The sequence below is a fragment of the Artemia sp. Qi Xiang Cuo genome, chromosome 16, assembly GCF_049724085.1.
Source record: "Artemia sp. Qi Xiang Cuo chromosome 16, ASM4972408v1, whole genome shotgun sequence".
Classification (NCBI taxonomy): Eukaryota; Metazoa; Arthropoda; class Branchiopoda; order Anostraca; family Artemiidae; genus Artemia; species Artemia sp. Qi Xiang Cuo.
Genome location: NC_142809.1, coordinates 46,132,192 through 46,150,250, shown reverse-complemented (window position 1 = coordinate 46,150,250; position 18,059 = coordinate 46,132,192). Strand labels below are relative to the sequence as shown.

At 37.2% G+C, this 18,059-nt stretch overlaps 1 protein-coding gene across 1 annotated transcript in view; it reads left to right on the top strand.

The window, feature by feature from the left end:
- The window catches only part of LOC148942958 (cubilin-like), a 405,682-nt gene that overhangs the window by 59,323 nt on the left and 328,300 nt on the right, over window positions 1-18,059 (top strand). The window contains exon 7 of the mRNA XM_089102575.1: window positions 14,435-14,582. Within this exon, the coding sequence (XP_088958701.1) occupies window positions 14,435-14,582 (148 nt within the window). The remainder of the gene's footprint in view (window positions 1-14,434; window positions 14,583-18,059) is intronic.

Sequence of the window (18,059 nt, the reverse complement as noted above, 5' to 3'; positions counted from 1 at the left end):
AACTTACATGCATACAAAAACTTACACACACACACACAAAAACTTACACACACGCACAAAAACTTACACACACAAAAACTTACACACACACAAAAACATACACCCATAAACAATCACACACACACAAACACACACAAACTAACACAATCACATGAAATCTTACATTAACACAAAAACAAACACACACACACACACACACACACGAAAACTTACACACACACACGACAATACTTACACACACAAAATCAAACAAACACAAAAACTTACACACACACACACACAAAAACTAACACACACACGCAAAAAATAACATCCACACAAAAACTTACATGCACACACAAACTAAAACACACAAAAACTAACACACACGCACAAAAACTAACACACACACACAAAAACTTACACACACACACACGAAAACTTACGCACACACACGAAAACTTACACACACACACGCCAAAACTTACACACACACAAAAACTTACACACACTTACCATATCACAGTTACATTGTCTTAATTTTTCAAATTTCATTTTGAATTTCTGTCGTGAAATGCAAGAGTTGGAATATTTCAGTAGTGATTTGTTGTGCTTTACCTTCTCACAGTTACATTCTCTTGATTTTTCGAAGTTCATTTTGAATTTCTGTCATGAAATGCAAGAGTTGGAAAATTGGGGTCTTAGTCCACCAACCCGAATGGTGGAAATCCACTAGCTCAATATTGGGGTCCCAGTCCACCAGCCTGAACGGTGAAAATTCACTAGCTCAGAATTGGGGTCTTAGTCCACCAGTCTGAATGGTGGAAATCCACTAGCTCAATATTGGGGTCTAAGTCCACCAGTCTGAATGGTGGAAATTCACTGTTTAAGTTAGGTTAGGTTAACTTATCATGAGCACTCATGATAAGTTAACCTAACCTTTTCCGGCGAGTATGGTCAGGTTAGGCTAGATTAAGTTAGGTTAGGTTAAGTTAGGTTAGATTAGCCCATGTACGCTTCACTTAGGTTAGCTTGGGTTAGGTGAGAGACAGGCAAAAAGTTAGGTGTATGATTAGGATTAGGTTAGATTAAGTTAGGTTAGGTTAAGTTAGGTTAGGCTAGGTTAGCCTACGTACGCGCGCTTAATTAGGCGAAACTATCCGAACATAAAATAAACTAACCAAAATTAATCTAAACTAACCAAAACTAATCATACACCTAACATTTTGCCTGTCTCTCACCTAAACTAAGCTAACCTAAGTGAAGCATACATGGGCTAACCTAACCTAACCTAATCTAACCTAACTTAATCTATCCTAACCTAACCATACTGCCGGAAAAGGTTAGGTTAACTTATCATGAGCGCTCATGATAAGTTAACCTAACCTAACTTAAACAGTGAATTTCCACCATTCAGACTGGTGGACTTAGACCCCAATATTGAGCTAGTGGATTTCCAACATTCAGACTGGTGGACTGTGACACTAATTCTGAGCTGGTGAATTTTCACCGTTCAGGCTGGTGGACTGGGACCCCAATACTGAGCTAGTGGATTTCCACCATTCGGGTTGGTAGACTAAGACCCCAATTTTCCAACTCTTGCATTTCATGACAGAAATTCAAAATGAACTTCGAAAAATCAAGAGAATGTAACTGTGAGAAGTTAAAGCACAACAAGTCACTACTGAAATATTCCAACTCGTGCATTTCACGACAGTAATTCAAAATGAAATTTGAAAAATTAAGACAATGTAACTGCGATATGGTAAGTGTGTAAGTGTTTGTGTGTATATAAGTTTTGGCGTGTGTGTGTGCAAGTTTTCGTGTGTGTACGTAAGTTTTCGTGTGTATGTGTGTAAGTTTTTGTGTGTGCGTGTAATTTTTTGTGCATGTGTTTCAGATTTTTTGTGTGTGAGTTTTTTTGTGCATGTAAGTTTTTGTGTTCATGTAAGTTTTTGCGTGTGGGTGTAAGTTTTTGTGTGTGTGTGTGTAGTTTTTGTGTGTCTAAGCTTTTGTGTGTGTAAGTTTTGACGTGTGTGTGTGTAAGTTTCTGTGTGTGTGTGTGTGTGTGAATGTGTGTAAGTTTTTGTGTGCATGTAAGTTTTCGTGTGCATGTGTGTGTGTGTGTGTGTGTGTGTGTGTGTGTGGGTGTAAGTTTTTGTGTGAGTGTAAGTTTTTGTGTGTGTGTAAGTTTTGTGCGTGTGTGTAAGTTTTTGTGTGTGTGTGTAAGTTTTTGTGTGCATGTAAGTTTTAGTGTGCATGTAAGTTTTTGCATGTGGGTGTAAGTTTTTGTGTGTGTGTGTCTAAGCTTTTGTGTGTAGGTGTTAGATTGTGTTTGTGTGTTTGTAAGTTTGTGTGTGTTTGTGTATGTGTGTGTAAGTTTTTGTGTGTGTGTGTGTGTGTGTATGTTTGTGTGTGTGTGTGTGTTTGTGTGTGTGTGTGTGTGTGTGTGTTTGTGTGTGTGTGTGAGTTTTCGTGTGTGTGTGTGTGAGTTTTGTTTGTGTGTGTGTGTGTGTGTGTAAGTTTTTGTGCGTTTGTGTGTGAGTTTTTTGTTGTGTTGTTGTGTAATTTTTTGTGTTTTTGTGTTTGTGTGTGTGTGTGTGTAAGTTTTTGTGTGTGTAAGTTTTGGAGTGTGTGTGTGTTCGTGTGTGTGTGTGTGTGTGAGTTTTGTGTGTGTGTGTGTGTGTGTGTGTAAATCTTTGTGTGCATGTAAGTTTTGTGTGCATGTAAGTTTTCGTGTGCATGTGTAAGTTTGTGTGTGAGTGTGTGTGTGTGTGCATGTGAGTTTTTGTGTGTGTGTAAGTTTTGCGTGTGTGTATGTGTGTGTGTGTGTGTGTGTGTGTGAGTGTGGGTGTGTGTGTGTGTGTGAGTGTGTGTGTGTGTTTGTGTGTGTGTGTGTGTGAGTGTGTGTGTGTGTGTGTGTGTGTGTGTGTGTGTAAGTTTTTGTGTGCCTGTTATTTTTTGTGTGTTTGTTAGTTTTCGTGTGCTTGTGTCTGTTTTTGTGTGTGTGTGTGTGTGTGTAAGTTTTTGTGTGTGTCAGTTTTGGCGTGTGTGTGTATGTTTTCGTGTGTGTGTGTGTCAGTTTTCTTGTGTGTGTGTGTAAGTTTTTGTGTGTGTGTGTGTGTAAGTTTTCGTGTGTGTGTGTAAGTTTTCGTGTGTGTGTGTAAGTTTTTGTGTGTGCGTGTAAGATTTTTTGCGTGTGTGTAAGTTTTTGTGTGCATTTAAGTTTTTATGTGCATGTAAGTTTTAGTGTGCATGTGTAAGTTTTTTGTTTGTATGTGTGTGTGTGTGTGTATGTCTGCGTAAGTTTTCGTGTGTGTGTGTGTAAGTTTTTGTGTGTGTGTGTAAGTTTTTGTGCGTGTCAGTAAGTTTTAGTGAGTGTGTAAGTTTTTGTGTAAATGCAAGTTTTTGTGTGCATGTAAGTTTTTGCGTGTGGGTGTAAGTTTTTGCGTGTGGGTGTAAGTTTTTGTGTGTGTGTGTGTGTAAGTTTTTGTGTGTCTAATCTTTTGTGTGTGTGTAAGTTTTGACGTGTGTGTGTGTAAGTTTTCGTGTGTGGAAAAATTTAGAAGTGTCCAACTCAGAAAAGCCCGAAAACGTAATTTACATAACCCAAATCATAAGTTTCAGACAACACACTCCTATGAGCGGCTAAGAAATCTAGCTCAGAAAAGTCTGAAATAGCAAACTAGTCATCCCAAACTATTGGTTTCAGACAACACACACCTATGATGGACTAAGAATCCTAGCTCTGAAAAGTTCAAATAGCAAACTACACATACCAACTCGTAATTTTCTGACAACATACACCTATGAAAGGCTATGAAACCTAGCTAATAAAAGCCGGAAATAGCAAATTAACCATCCCAAATCATAAGTTTCAGACATCAATCACCTATGAATGGCTATGAAATCCATTTCTGAAAAGTAAAAAAATAGCAACCCACACATCCCAAATCATAGGTTTCAGACAACACACACCTATGAAAGACTAAGAAATCCAACTCAGAAAAGCCCGAAATAGTAATTTACATATCCCGAATCATAATTTTCTGAAAGCACACACCTATGAAAGGCTAAGAAATCTAGCTCACAAAAGTCAAAAATAGCAAACTAGTCATCCCAAACTATAGGTTTCAGCCAACAAACACCTATGAAAGGCTAAGAAATCCAGCTCAGAAAAGTCAAAAGTAGCAATCCATCCATCACAAATCATAGGTTTCAGACAACACACACCAACGAAAGAATAAGAAATCTAAATTAGAAAAGCCCGAAATAGTAATTTACATATCCCAAATCATAGGTTTCAGACAACACTTACCTATGAACGGCTAAGAAACCTAGCTCAGAAAAGTCAAAAATAGCAAACTAGTCATCCCAAACTATAGGTTTCAGACAACAAACAACTAATAAATGCTTATAAATACAGATCATAAAAGTCAAAATTAGCAATCCACCCATCACAAATCATAGGTTTCAGACAACACACACCTATGAAAGACTAAGAAATCCCACTCATAAAAGCCCGAAATAGTAATTTACATATCCCAAATCATAGGTTTCAGACATCATTCACCTATGAAAGACTAAGAAACCTTAGCTCAGGAAAGCCTGAAATAGCGAAACTACTCATCCCAAACTAGAAGTTTCAGACAACAAACGCCTATGACATACTAAGAATCATAGCTCTGAAAAGTTCAAATAGCAAACTACACATCCCAAATCATAAGTTTCAGACAACACACACCTATGAACGGCTAAGAAATCTAGCTCAGAAAAGACAAAAATAGCAAACCACTCATCCCAATCATAGGTTTCAGTCAACACACACCTATGAAAGGCTAATAAATCCAGCTCAGAAAAGTCAAAAATAGCAAACTAGATATCCCAAATCATAGGTTTCAGTCAACACACACCAACGAAAGACTAAGAAACCAATCTCATAAAAGACAAAAAAATCAAACTACTCATCCAAAAGTATTTGTTTCAGACAACAGTCAACTACTAAATAATAGAAAACATTAGCTCAGAAAAGCCTGAAATAGCAAACTATACATCCCAAATCATAATTTTCTGACAACACATACCTATGAAAGTCTAAGAAACCTAGTTCAGAAAAGTCGAAAATAGCAAACTACACATCCCAAATCATAGGTTTCAGACATCACACACCTATGAAAGACTAAGAAATCTAACTCAGAAAAGCCCGAAATAGTAATTTACATATCCCATATCATAAGTTTCAGACAGCATTCACCTACGAAATACTATATCCCAAATCATAAGTTTCAGACAGCATTCACCTACGAAATACTAAGAAACCTTAGCTCAGAAAATTCTGAAATAGCCAATTACTCATCCCAAACTCGAAGTTTCAGACAACAAACACCTATGAGTGACTAAGAATCCTAGCTCTGAAAAGTCCAAAAAGCAAACTACACCTCCCAAATCATAATTTTCTGAAAGGACACACCTATGAAAGGCTAAGAAATCTAGCTCAGAAAAGTCAAAAATAGCAAAATAACCATCCCAAATCATAGGTTTCAGACAACACACACCTAAGAAAGGCTATGAACTCCTGATCAGAAAATTCAAAAAATAGCAACCCACACACCCCCAAATCATAGGTTTCAGACATCACACACCTACGAAAGACTAAGAAATCCGGTTAAGAAAAGTCGGAAATAGCAAATTACATATCCCAAATCATAGGTTTCAGACAACACTCACCTATGAACGGCTAAGAAATCTAGCTCAGAAAAGTCAAAAATAGCAAACTAGTCATCCCAAACTATAGGTTTCAGACAACAAACACCTATGAAAGGCTAAGAAATAAAGCTAAGAAAATTCAAGAGAATCAACCCACACATCCCAAATCATAGGTTTCATACAACACACAACTATGAAAGTATAATAAATCCTGATAAGAAAATTCTAATATATCAAAATACATATCCCAAATCATCGTTTTCAGTCAACACACACCTACGAAAGTCTAAGAAACCTATCTCAGAAAGGTAAAAAATAGCAAACTACTCATCCCAAACTATTGGTTTCAGACAACATTCACCTTCGAAATACTAGAAAACCTTAGCTCAGAAAAGCCTGAAATAGCAAACTACACATCCCAAATCATAATGTTCTGACACCACATACCTATGAAAGGCTAAGAAACCTAGCTCAGAAAAGTCGAAAATAGCAAACTACACATCCCAAATCATAGGTTTCAGACATTACACACCTATGAAAGACTAAGAAATCCAACTCAGAAAAGCCCGAAATAGTAATTTACATATCCCAAATCATAAGTTTCAGACAGCATTCACCTACGTAATACTAATAAACCTTAGCTCAGAACAGTCGGAAATAGACAACTACTCCGCCCACACTCGAAGTTTCAGACAACGCACACCTCTGAGTGACTGAGAATCCTAGCTATGAAAAGTCAAAAAAGCAAACTACACCTCCCAAATCATAATTTTCTGAAAGGACACACATATGATAGGCTAAGAAATCTAGCTCAGAAAAGTCAAAAATAGCAAATTAACCATACCAAATCATAGGTTTCAGTCAACACACACATACGAATGGCTAAGAAATTCAGGTCAGAAAATTCAAAAAAATAGCAACCCACACATTCCAAATCATAGGTTTCAGACACCACACGCCTACGAAAGACTAAGAAATACGGTTATGAAAAGTTGGAAATAGCAAATTACATATCCCAAATCATAGGTTTCAGACAACACTCACCTATGAACGGCTAAGAAACCTAGCTCAGAAAAGTCAAAAATAGCAAACTAGTCATCCCAAACTATAGGTTTCAGACAACAAACACCTATGAAAGGCTAAGAAATCCAGCTCAGAAAAGTCAAAATTAGCAAACCACACATCCCAAATCATAGGTTTCAGACAACACACACATATGAAAGACTAAGAAATCCAACTCAGAAAAGTCAAAAATAGCAAACTACATATCCCAAATCATCGGTTTCAGTCAACACACACCAACGAAAGACTAAGAAACCTAGCTCAGAAAAGTCAAAAATAGCAAACTACTCATCCCAAACTATTGGTTTCAGACAACGTTCACCTACGAAATACTAGAAAACCTCAACTCAGAAAAGCCTGAAATAGCAAACTATACATCCCAAATCATAATTTTCTGACAACGCATACCTATGAAAGGCTAAGAAATCCAGCTCAGAAAAGTCGAAAATAGCAAACTACACATCCCAAATCATAGGTTTCAGACACCACACACCTATGAAAGACTAAGAAATCCAACTCAGAAAAGTCAAAAATAGCAAACTACATATCCCAAATCATAAGTTTCAGTCAACACACACCAACAAAAGGCTATGAAACCTAGCTCATAAAAGCCTGAAATAGCAAACTACTCATCCCAAACTATTGGTTTCAGACAACATTCACCTAGGAAATACTAGGAAACCTTAGCTCAGAAAAGCCTGAAGTAGCAAACTACACATCCCAAATCATAGGTTTCAGACAACACACATCAACGAAAGACGGGTGCTTGGGGAGAGCCTTTGAGGGTCTCTGGGTCCCTTGAGGGTCGGTGGTCCTTTAGGAGCTCGCGGGGACCTTTGGGGACCGGGGGAGGGCCTTTGGGGGTCTGAGGAGGGCGTTTGGGGCACAGGGAGGGCCTTTGGGGGTCCGGGGGGCAGTTGGGGGCCTGGGGGACATTTGGGGACCGGTGAAGGGCCTTTGGGGGTCTGGGTGGGCCTTTGGGGGGCGCCGGTGATCCTTTGGGAGCTTGGGGGGCCTTTGAGGACCGGGGGCTTCCTTCGGGGTTGGGGTAGGAGGATTGGAACCCTTTGGGTTGGGTTAGAGGACCTCACAACACTGTTCAAATGAAACTTGTGTATTATAACGACCACAGAGTTTCACCACTAAATTCTCTTCTAAAATCTCTTCAAAAATCTTCTTTCAAAATGTCTCTAACTGTTTCGCCGAAACAGTTCCATAACCTGTCTAAAACGGTTTCGCCCAAATAATCCCTAAACGTAAATTCAGCGTATTCCTTTGTTATTGGCATCTCTGCGCTAATGCATTTCAAATTAATAAGAAACCTGATTCCCGCGCTAAAACAATTCATCGCTAAGATGTTTCTTGGAGAACTGTTTCCATGGCGTTTGGTTATTAATATCTTTGGAGTTCGACCAAAAGAGTTGTTTCCGAGGCAAAGACATTAATGACTTGGATCTATTTCTGGAGAAATGTTGACAGTACCTATCAGACATTATTAAACTTTGCCTGGAAACAATTTGATTAATGACTGACAGCACAGGTGTTCCAAATTCCCATTCGATTACGCAATCAATTTCCCAGGGGATTCCATGCCCATATTTGGTGCCCCGTCAGCATTAAAAATGCTGACAGGACCACGTGGTTTATGGTTTTCTCAGTGAGAAAGTTCCGGTTTTTTCAAATTATAACTGACAAAAACCATAAAAACATATAAAAATGTGAGAAAGTTCCTGTTTTTCAAATTCTCACTGACAAAAACCATAAAACATCCATAATTTGATGTTGACATCCGAGAAAAACATCAAATAAATCGAACAACACACATATCCATCCATGAATACAACCATAAATGTGACAAAATTCCTGTTTTTTCAAGTGAGAAAATTCCTGTTTTTTCATTCTCACTGAGAAAACCATAAACCATGTGGTAATGTCACGACCTCCTGACCCCTCTCTACTGAAGTCCTAGTTATCTTGAGGTTGGTGCTGAATCGTTTTTACCATTACTGTGATTTAAATGAAATAGCTATTGGACCTCAGAATTATATAATTTATACACAGGTCCAACAACGAAACTACAAGAAATTTACGATTAACAAAAACTAAAACAGTAGGTCAAACACAAAATAAACAAAAACATTATACCAACTACAAAAATCATTCATGCCTCATCATTCATCCACACTTACAGAAAACTACTAATACTGCTAAAAACTCACTACATCGCCAAACCCCTGAGGAGAACTGAGCTACAGAGGCTCCTCCTTCATCCAAGTCTATTCAATGCCTCCCTATTTACAGCCTCCTAAGAAGTTCTTATTTCTCTTAGATCTTTCCTTACAACATCCTCCCACCCCTTTCAGGGATGACCTTCTTTTTATTTGGCCCTAGACGGTTGGCCGACAAAGACTATCTTTGTCCATCTGTCATCCTTCATCCGCGGAACGCATCCTAGCAATCTCATCCTTTCTCTAATCATAGCCCTAGAAAGGAGGATTGAGCCAAATTTTTCGTAAAGCATACTATTTGAGATACGGTCAGTCAGTCGGGTGCCCAAAACAATCCGTAGGCAATTTCTCTGAGAAACATCTAGAAAACCCTCTTCCGTTTTTCGGAGCGCCCACGCTTCAGAACCATACTTTACCTCTGTATCTTCCAATACTCTAATCTTGGTTCGTAAACTCATCATCCTATTCTTCTAAACTTTTTTCAACTGTGAAAAGACACCCTGGGCCTTGGCTAATCTACTTTTAACATCTTCCCTGCACACAGCGTCTTTGCTAATTATTAATGAAAAAAATTTGTTCCACAAAACAAGTTTTTCAAAGAAAAGTAAAGAACTCCATTAAACCAAAAATGAGCAAAAATAAAATAAAATAATCTATCAAGCGTGGAACTACCACAAATCAGCATCAATAACTAAATGAAACCCAAAACAAACAGAAATTACAATAAATAACCGAGTCAAACTCAAAAAGAGCAGAAATTATCAGGAGTAAGGCTCAAAACTCCTACGCCTTCCCAAGACCAGAACATAATTTGCACTTTACTGAAAAAATATAATTGTTTTTGCTTTTATAGCTTTAATAAATCGAATAATATTAACATTTTGATAAATAAATATCAGTATATGAATATTAAACTGACAATACACATTCATTTGTATTTTTTTCAGTAAAGTGCAAATTATGTTCTGGCCTTGGGAAGGCATAGGAATTTTGAGCCCTACTCATGTTAATTTTAGCTCGTTTTTAGTTTGACTCGGTCAAGGAAAAAAAAGGAAAAAAAATTGTGCCAACATCGGTCTTTACTTAGTCAGTGCGATTGCGCTGCCTATGATACCACCTAGGTAAGTATGACAGTCCACTTGATTGATCATCTCCAACATCACCTCTTCACCTTCACCTATTTCTAGTCTTAGCGACTTAGTCTTCTTGAAATTACTTTTCAAACTTTTTTTTACATCTTGAACTCGCAAAACCTCATAAAATTTCATTCATTTTGCAAACATAATCATTTGGATACTTAAATCATCCGCATAATCTAAGTCTTGGAAATTTTTACTTCCCCATTTGATTCCGTGTTCTCCATTGCCTTTGCTGTGCTCCTTAAGACAAAGTTCATCAAAACGGTTCATATAAGTGGGGGTAGAACGCAACCCTGCTTAACTCCTGATTTAATTCGAAACCAGCTACTAACCTCATTTCCTAGCTTAACCGTAACAATGTAATTCCCGTACATAGTACTAATTGCTTTAAAGTCTTTTTCTTGTGTACTATACAAGGAAATAGCCTTTGCTCTACCCTTCCTAAAACCACGCTGTTCTTCTCTTAAAAGTTTACTTATATCATCTCTAAATCTAAAAAGTTTCACCATGCTAACTAATTTGCTTTTTGCAGAAACGAGGCTACATTCCTTCTTCAAAAATCATATTTATAATCTTCAGTAACTTATCTCCAACCTAACAACCACCATGTTTAAATAACTCATATATTACACTATCAGCACCTGGGGCCTTATTATTTTTAGTTCTTTTAGTACTCTCACAAATTCTTCCTCACAGAATAAATCTTCATTCACATCCAAAGTGTCACAAACGTTTTCATTATTTTCTGCGTATTTTTGTGTGACTCTATCACGGTTTAGTAAATTCAAAAAATGGTCTGTCTATCTTTCTAACTCTCTCTTTCTCACTAATTGTGGCTCAATTCCTATTTTGAACATTGACAAGTTTAAACTGACTATTGCCTCACAATTTTTAACATGCCAGTACAATATTTTGCTATTTTGCCTTCTGGCTGCATTTCCAGATTCTCAGCAATTTCATCCATGGCCTCCACTTTAAACCTCCTTAATTCATATTTTAATACTTTCTCCATTTTCTTTACATTCGTCTTATTTTCATATTATATATCACTGAGATAATTCTTTTACAGGCTCCTCCTCGTCTTTATTAACCATAAAGCATTTTCAATAATATTCCAAGCTGCATTTCTAGCTTTCGTCCCTAAGACACCATCAGTGACTTCACTAACTATTTTACTAAAATCCTTCCATCGATCTTCTACGTGTTCAAATTTTAAACTCTGCAGTTTAGTATTCAGCTGTTCCTGGAAAGTTTCTCTCAAATTCTCGTCCTAGACTGCAACGTCATAACTTCCCGGAAGGTAATTACCCTTCTGAAATTTCAGCTTTTAATTAACCCAAACACCACAAGATGGTGAGCTTTACATTTAACATCAACAACAGCACTCCTATATACCCTAGCATCTTTTATTGATCCTATTAGTTTTCGGTTTATAATAGCATAATCAATAAGGTTGTCCGTCTTACTATCATATGAATACCATGTTCACTTATGGGCCAATTTACGACCAAATGCTGCATTGGTTATAACTAGATTGTTATACTTACAAAATTGCAGCAGTCTATAACCATTACTGTTTTTTCTTTCTAGGCCAAATTTATCTAGGCTAGGATATCATCTATCCCTATTTCTACCAACCTGGGCTTTTTTATCCTCTAGTGAAAATATCATATTTCTACCTGGTACCCTGTATATTTGTTCCTTTAAAATTATCAGTCAGTACTATCTCTGTCAGTCGGTTATACATGGACATACACTAAAATGACTGATACCTCGCACTTTTAGTCAGAAAATGAGGGAATGACATCCTATTATTAATACCTTCTCAACGTAAACAATACTGGGAAGCTTCCTTATTTATCTTGTGCTCTGATATCCGCCTATGCACCCCATCCTTCCTGCCTGAGTAAATAAATTCTATATCACCAAATTTAATGTTTCCTACCCCTAGGATATGAGTTTTTGAAAATCCTAATAAAGTCCAGTTTGAAGCATCTAAATTCTTCAGTCAAAATGTCGATACGATAGTTGTTTTTAACGTCGTAACATTCCAAGTTGTACTTTTCCTATTCATTAAATCACTGAAATTATTATGGCCTCAGGAAAAGCAATGGTCCCAGATTCAGCGCAGGCCGGGGGTTAACATACCTCCTCAAGCTACACGAAGCGCTTTAGCCGACATAGAGCCGGACAGTAAGAAGTCCCTGGGGTCTCCAGTTGAATAGAGGGTTTGTGCAATCTTGAACTCATCTTGCCACAGCATGGTTTCCACACTTGGCGTTGCTCTTCTTCCAACAGGAGCACAGACAATCTCAAGTCTATCACCTCTGACTCAGTATATATTAATGCTTACAAATAGTATGCTACTACGGGGAGGCAACCCATAATAGATAATTTGTATAAGAAGAGGTCTTTCAGCCTAAAAAAAAAAAAAACACCAAAACAAACGAAACCCAGAAGAGTTCTCCATTTCTCAAAATTCTGTGCAAATGGCGTGTCATTTACTAGGCTTTAGTTTCCTAGAGGCAGGGGCGTCCCGAGGGGGGGGGGGTGTTGAGGGGCACATCCCCCCTCCCAACTTTTTTAGCATTCGGTGAAATTTTCTCCGAAGGCGAAAACTTCGGTAGAAATTTTGCAAAATTGGCCGAAATTTAGCAAAATTCATGATTTCTGCAAAAAATATGTAACGAATCAGGTTGCGATTTGGTAAAATTTACGAAGATCCCCGCCCCCCCCCCCAATAAAATGAGCCTTAGGACGCTCCTGCTTAGAGGGAAACCCCTCCTTAGGATCACCCTTCAACGCTGTTAGCAGTCGTAGTTTTGGTTAGGAAAGCTCGTGATTGGTCCATCCTGATGGCATTTTGAGGCCATGCTAGCAAGATTTCCCTGTCGAGGATAGGAATGGAGTAAGGAAATTATGACGGATTGGTGGCCCTAAACCATCTCGAAACACCGGAACAGTTCCAACCGTTTACACCCAGCCTATCCACGTCAGGGCATTCATCAGGGCTAGCCCTTACAGACCCACTCCTTACAGAACACTCACTCCTCATTATATACGCTAGCCATCTTTCGTCAAACCTACAATATTCATTTACTTCTTCTCGTATGTAACTGAATTCCTCACACACAACCATCATATAACCCAGTATGTCATCACACCTCCAATTGGGGCAAAAGTGATGACGTTACTGCTCTTTTCTCCTCCCTAAATAGTCTCTTCTTGCCCCAAGTGGTAAACTATTCACCCTCAATTCAGTAATGCACACTAGCTCTTCCTTTCCAAAGTATACCTTAAAAAAATACTTCCTCATCTCATGTCTCCTTTACAAAGTTCAGCTTCACAGGGCATATTAATGATCTCTTTCATGTTGCCAAATATGTACCTCTTAATCACGTAAAATATTTCTACAATTTTTGCCACCTTATTATCTATAACCATTTTTGCCACCATATCTGTTATTCCGTATTTCCACCACTGCGCAACTTTTATATCTTTCTTACCTGCTACGGCCATGAACTTCGAAGTTTATCTATAAGATCTCTTAGAAAAGCTGATGTAAGTTGCCGCCCTTGTGGCATCTTCACAATACGTTCCCAAAACTTAGTCATATTCACTAGCTTAGAACTTCCTAGCGAAAAAATTTTCAAGTCTCCTTTAACTACTAAACTATTAAGTGTTTCTGTTTACACCTAACCATCTCTTACAATAGCCTAGCTGTACCCTTTCTTGTTTGTCACTTTACTGGAGCCACCAAACTTCCGGTGCATAAACTTACAATTATGGGAAATCCATAATTTCTGAATACGAGTTTTTTTTCATACTGGTTTTTTTTTTTTTTTTTTTTTTTTTTTTTTTTTTTTTTTTTTTTTTTTTTTTTAACTACAGACCCAGACGGGTTATTTTCAAGAGACCGCTATTGAGAAATGGAATGCAAAGCGTAGTTTCATTGCGTTTACGATATTTAAACTGTTGTTTTTTGGGGTTAGGGGGGGGAGGTACCAAGGTTCAGTAAGGGTAGGTTACGTATTTTATATATGCTATGCTTTACCCCCCCCCAATATGCAAATATATAGCCCAATTTTGTTTATAAACTATTACATATTCATCCTATTTTATTTTAATTCATTAGCATTAACCAAACTTGACTTCTTTAGCAGTGTCCACATAATGCACCAGCACCATAGTTTCTTTTTAATTCCTATTTGAAAGGTTCCTATCTTGCCTCAGACGAAATAAAATATGTTCTTACAAATTCCTAGGCTAAGTTTGTCACTCGAAAATGATTTGTAATGTGATTACCTTCTCAAATTCCAGGTGTGAGTGTGCAAATGGGTGGTATGGAACTCATTGCATATCCAAATCAAACGCATGTTCTGACTCCTATAGAGGTGAGCTATGTGGCAATGGGATTTGCATTAGTCAATCAGGGACTGCAAGTGGTTACTCCTGTATATGCAATCAGGTATATTAAAGTTTTTCTTTTTTTACTTTTATATCAACTCAGTTTATTTAGAAGTTCCAATCATTAAAGATGACATTTTCAAAAAGATACAAAACGCGGTACTTGTCTGTTAAACGGAACACACCCGATAGGTGAAGTTAGGTTAATCCTAATGAAATATACCAAAGCATGATGATAATATAAAACTTTAGAAACAAAATTATGGAAAGTATGAAAAAGAATTGCGGAAAGCAGGCCGCGCAGAACGCATTACATTAAATACTTAACTTAACCCCTAACCACCTCTATATATTAAATATCTGATAAAAACATGCATACATTGTAGATTTGTCACTCAAAATAAGCAAATCATAGCCGATCCAGGAAGGGAAACTGGTTTCTGTCGGATCTTTCACAGCGTAATTCTTGAGTGTGTTCCGTTTAACAGACAAGTACACAAAACGCTTTTGCTTTACCCAACTTTATTCAGACCTTCAATGTTTACGTCACCCCGCGAATTATCAACTTCTTTTAAATGTTTTCTTGCTACCTCTACCCCATGCGTTCGAAGACGTAATCCTGGTCGCTTCGATCCAGTCAGATTTCCCTGTATCATTTGTGACATTCTAACATCCGTCATCTGTAATATTTGATCTGTACATTATAACCTATTTTCATTATTGGCCTAGACCAGTGGCGATTCTTGCCTTTCTTGCGTCCGGGGAAAAAATTTTATTATCCCCCTCCCCGTCCCTCAAAAATTTGTTGGCCAAATTTCAACAAAGATTTCATTTATTAACAAAGTTTTTTATTTATTTAAATCTGACTTTTCTTATTATCTATGGGAAAAAATGTGAGAAAAATGAAAATCTCGGACTCGATTTGCTTATGCTTACTGCCAATTGAACCCTCTACTTTGTTTTATAAAGATAACATTTCAGAAATTACAAAATAATGGTAACTTTTAGACTATTTATTTGAAATTTTGCGCCCCTAAGGTTTCTGTGCCCGGGACAAGCGCTTCCTCGGCACGCCTCAGGTAAAACTCCTTCTGTCCTAGATAGATTCTTCTTCATACTTACTGTTTGATCTACTCTAAAGATGATTTGTGACATTCTAAAACCCCTGAAATAGTCTCACTCTGCTGGTTGTCTCTTTAAGAAAATTAAATAAATAAAAAAAAAACAAATTTTTCAACTAAAAGTAAGGAGCAACATTAAAACTTAAAACGAACAGAAATGATTACGTATATGAAGGGGATTGCCCCCTACTCAACGCCTCCCGCTTTCTGTTAAAAGTTTTTAGTACTTTTAAAAAAGCTTCTTATTGTTCTAATTAAACTACCCTTGTCTTTTAAGAGTCGTTCTTAAATAGTTGGGACAAAATTCAAACTTTAGCGTAAAGAGCAAGATGTTGAGGAGGGGAAAACTTCATATACGTAATAATTTCTTTTCGTTTTAACTTTTAATGCTGCTCCTTACTTTCGGTTGAAAAAACTTGTTTTTTATTTAATTTCTGATTGATTTTTAAATAATGCCTGGAAATCTGGCCCTACCTCCACGGAGAAATTCCACTCCCCACAAAAATGTCCTCGACACAATTCAATCCCGGTGAAAATTTACCCCTGACAATTACCGTTAACAATTTCACGCTTAAAATTGAGACGGAAAAGAGAAAGCAAGACATATAAAATGAATTTTGTTTAGAAATTCTGGCAAATTTCCCCAGTGCATAACTTCTCCTGATAAATTCACCCCCTGGAAAATTACCTCCCCATGTAAAATTCCTCCGTGGAAAAAACCCCAAAAGAAAATTTATCCCCCCCACACGACAATATATAGCCTACATATTTCCCAATAACAAATACTATGCTTAGAAATTGGGGAAATTTTACGAGATCAAAACTTTGATGGTAATGACAAAAATTTAGGGACTCCCCCCTCCATCCTTTATAGAGGTTGGGTAGGTTTGCTGTCTTCAACAAACTTAACTAGGACATTAGCTCTTAAAGATCATTCCCCTGGGGCTTTGGGTGGGGGGTCGTATTATATCAAAAGGTATAGTTATTGGGTCTTTCAATTATGATGAACAAAGTGGCTATCTTAAAATTTTGATCGGACCATGTTTGGAAAAAAGGGCTGAGGAACTTAAAAATTTCCTTTCAAATGAGCCCTCTCACGATATTATAGGACCACTGGGTCGATACGGTCAGCCCTGGGGGGGGGGGGGACAAAAAATGAAGCAAATAAACACGCATTCGTGATTTTTCTTCTGGCAAAAAAAAATCCACATTTTCAAAGATAGGAGCTTGAAACCTCTTCAGTAGGGTTTTCTGAAACGCTGAGTCTGATGATATGAATTTTACTATGATTCTATCACTTTTAGGGGGTTCTTCCCACTTTTTTCGAAAATCAGGCAAATTTCCTCAAGCTCATAGCCTTTGATGGGTAAGAGTAAACTTATTGAATCTTATATTTTTGTAATTAGGATAATAAGCCAATTCTTTTGATGTATCTATTAGTATCAAAATTCAGTTTTTTAGAGTTTCGGTTAGTATTGAGCTGGGTCGCTCCTTACTTACAGTTCGTTACCACGAATTGTTGAAAAAAGTTATCTTACACAAGTAAAGAGCGGAGATGAAAGTTGAAACGAGTACAAACTATTGCTTTTCCAATTTCACAAGATATACCACCAAAATTAGCTCAAATTAACAAACTCGTGTGATTTTCCAATATCTGTATATTGTAAAAACTAGTGCTTAACTGAAAACACAAAGGAGTCTTTCGACACATCAATAGTCTTTCAGGAGCCATGATATTGATAACTCTTAGCATATAACAAATATTCTAAAATGTCAGTTTTTTTTTAGAATTTTGTGAATATTGGAAATATCACAAGTCAGTTTATCTATACTAGTTGTGTACATATATCTTACATATATACGGAATAGGCCCAGACATAATTTTTGTTCTTTTTAAGCTTCAAATTCAATCTTCGCTTTTTAAAAACAAAAACACTTTTACTTTTCTTATGCACTCAATAAACTTTTTCAAATCTCTATTTGGTTAAGACAATTAAACTAAAAAAAAGTCCGTACGATTCTTTTTAAGAATATACAGATTTTACATCTGATGTATTTTAAATCTTTGCAAAAGATATAGGGTGGAAGGGCTGGGGGAGGAGTGGTTGGATGGGCTGGGAGTTTTATTTGATGCTGGTTATTGCTCTGGAGTGAGTGAGTGAAGGGGATTGGCTTAGTTTTTTTTTCTTATTATTCGTTCGTGGAATTGATTTATTAATTTAGGTTGATTTAGGAAGAGTTATGTACGTAATCGCTGCACGTTAGCCAAAATTTTTTTCCCCTAGCGTAGTGTTTTCTAATTATATTGGCTTGATTTTTTGTTATGAAATAAGCCTAAAACCCAAACCTTTGTCATGTCAATAAACTGTGGGCGGGGTAAGTTGCGACATTCAGCGACTTTCCTTGTTTTTCAAGCC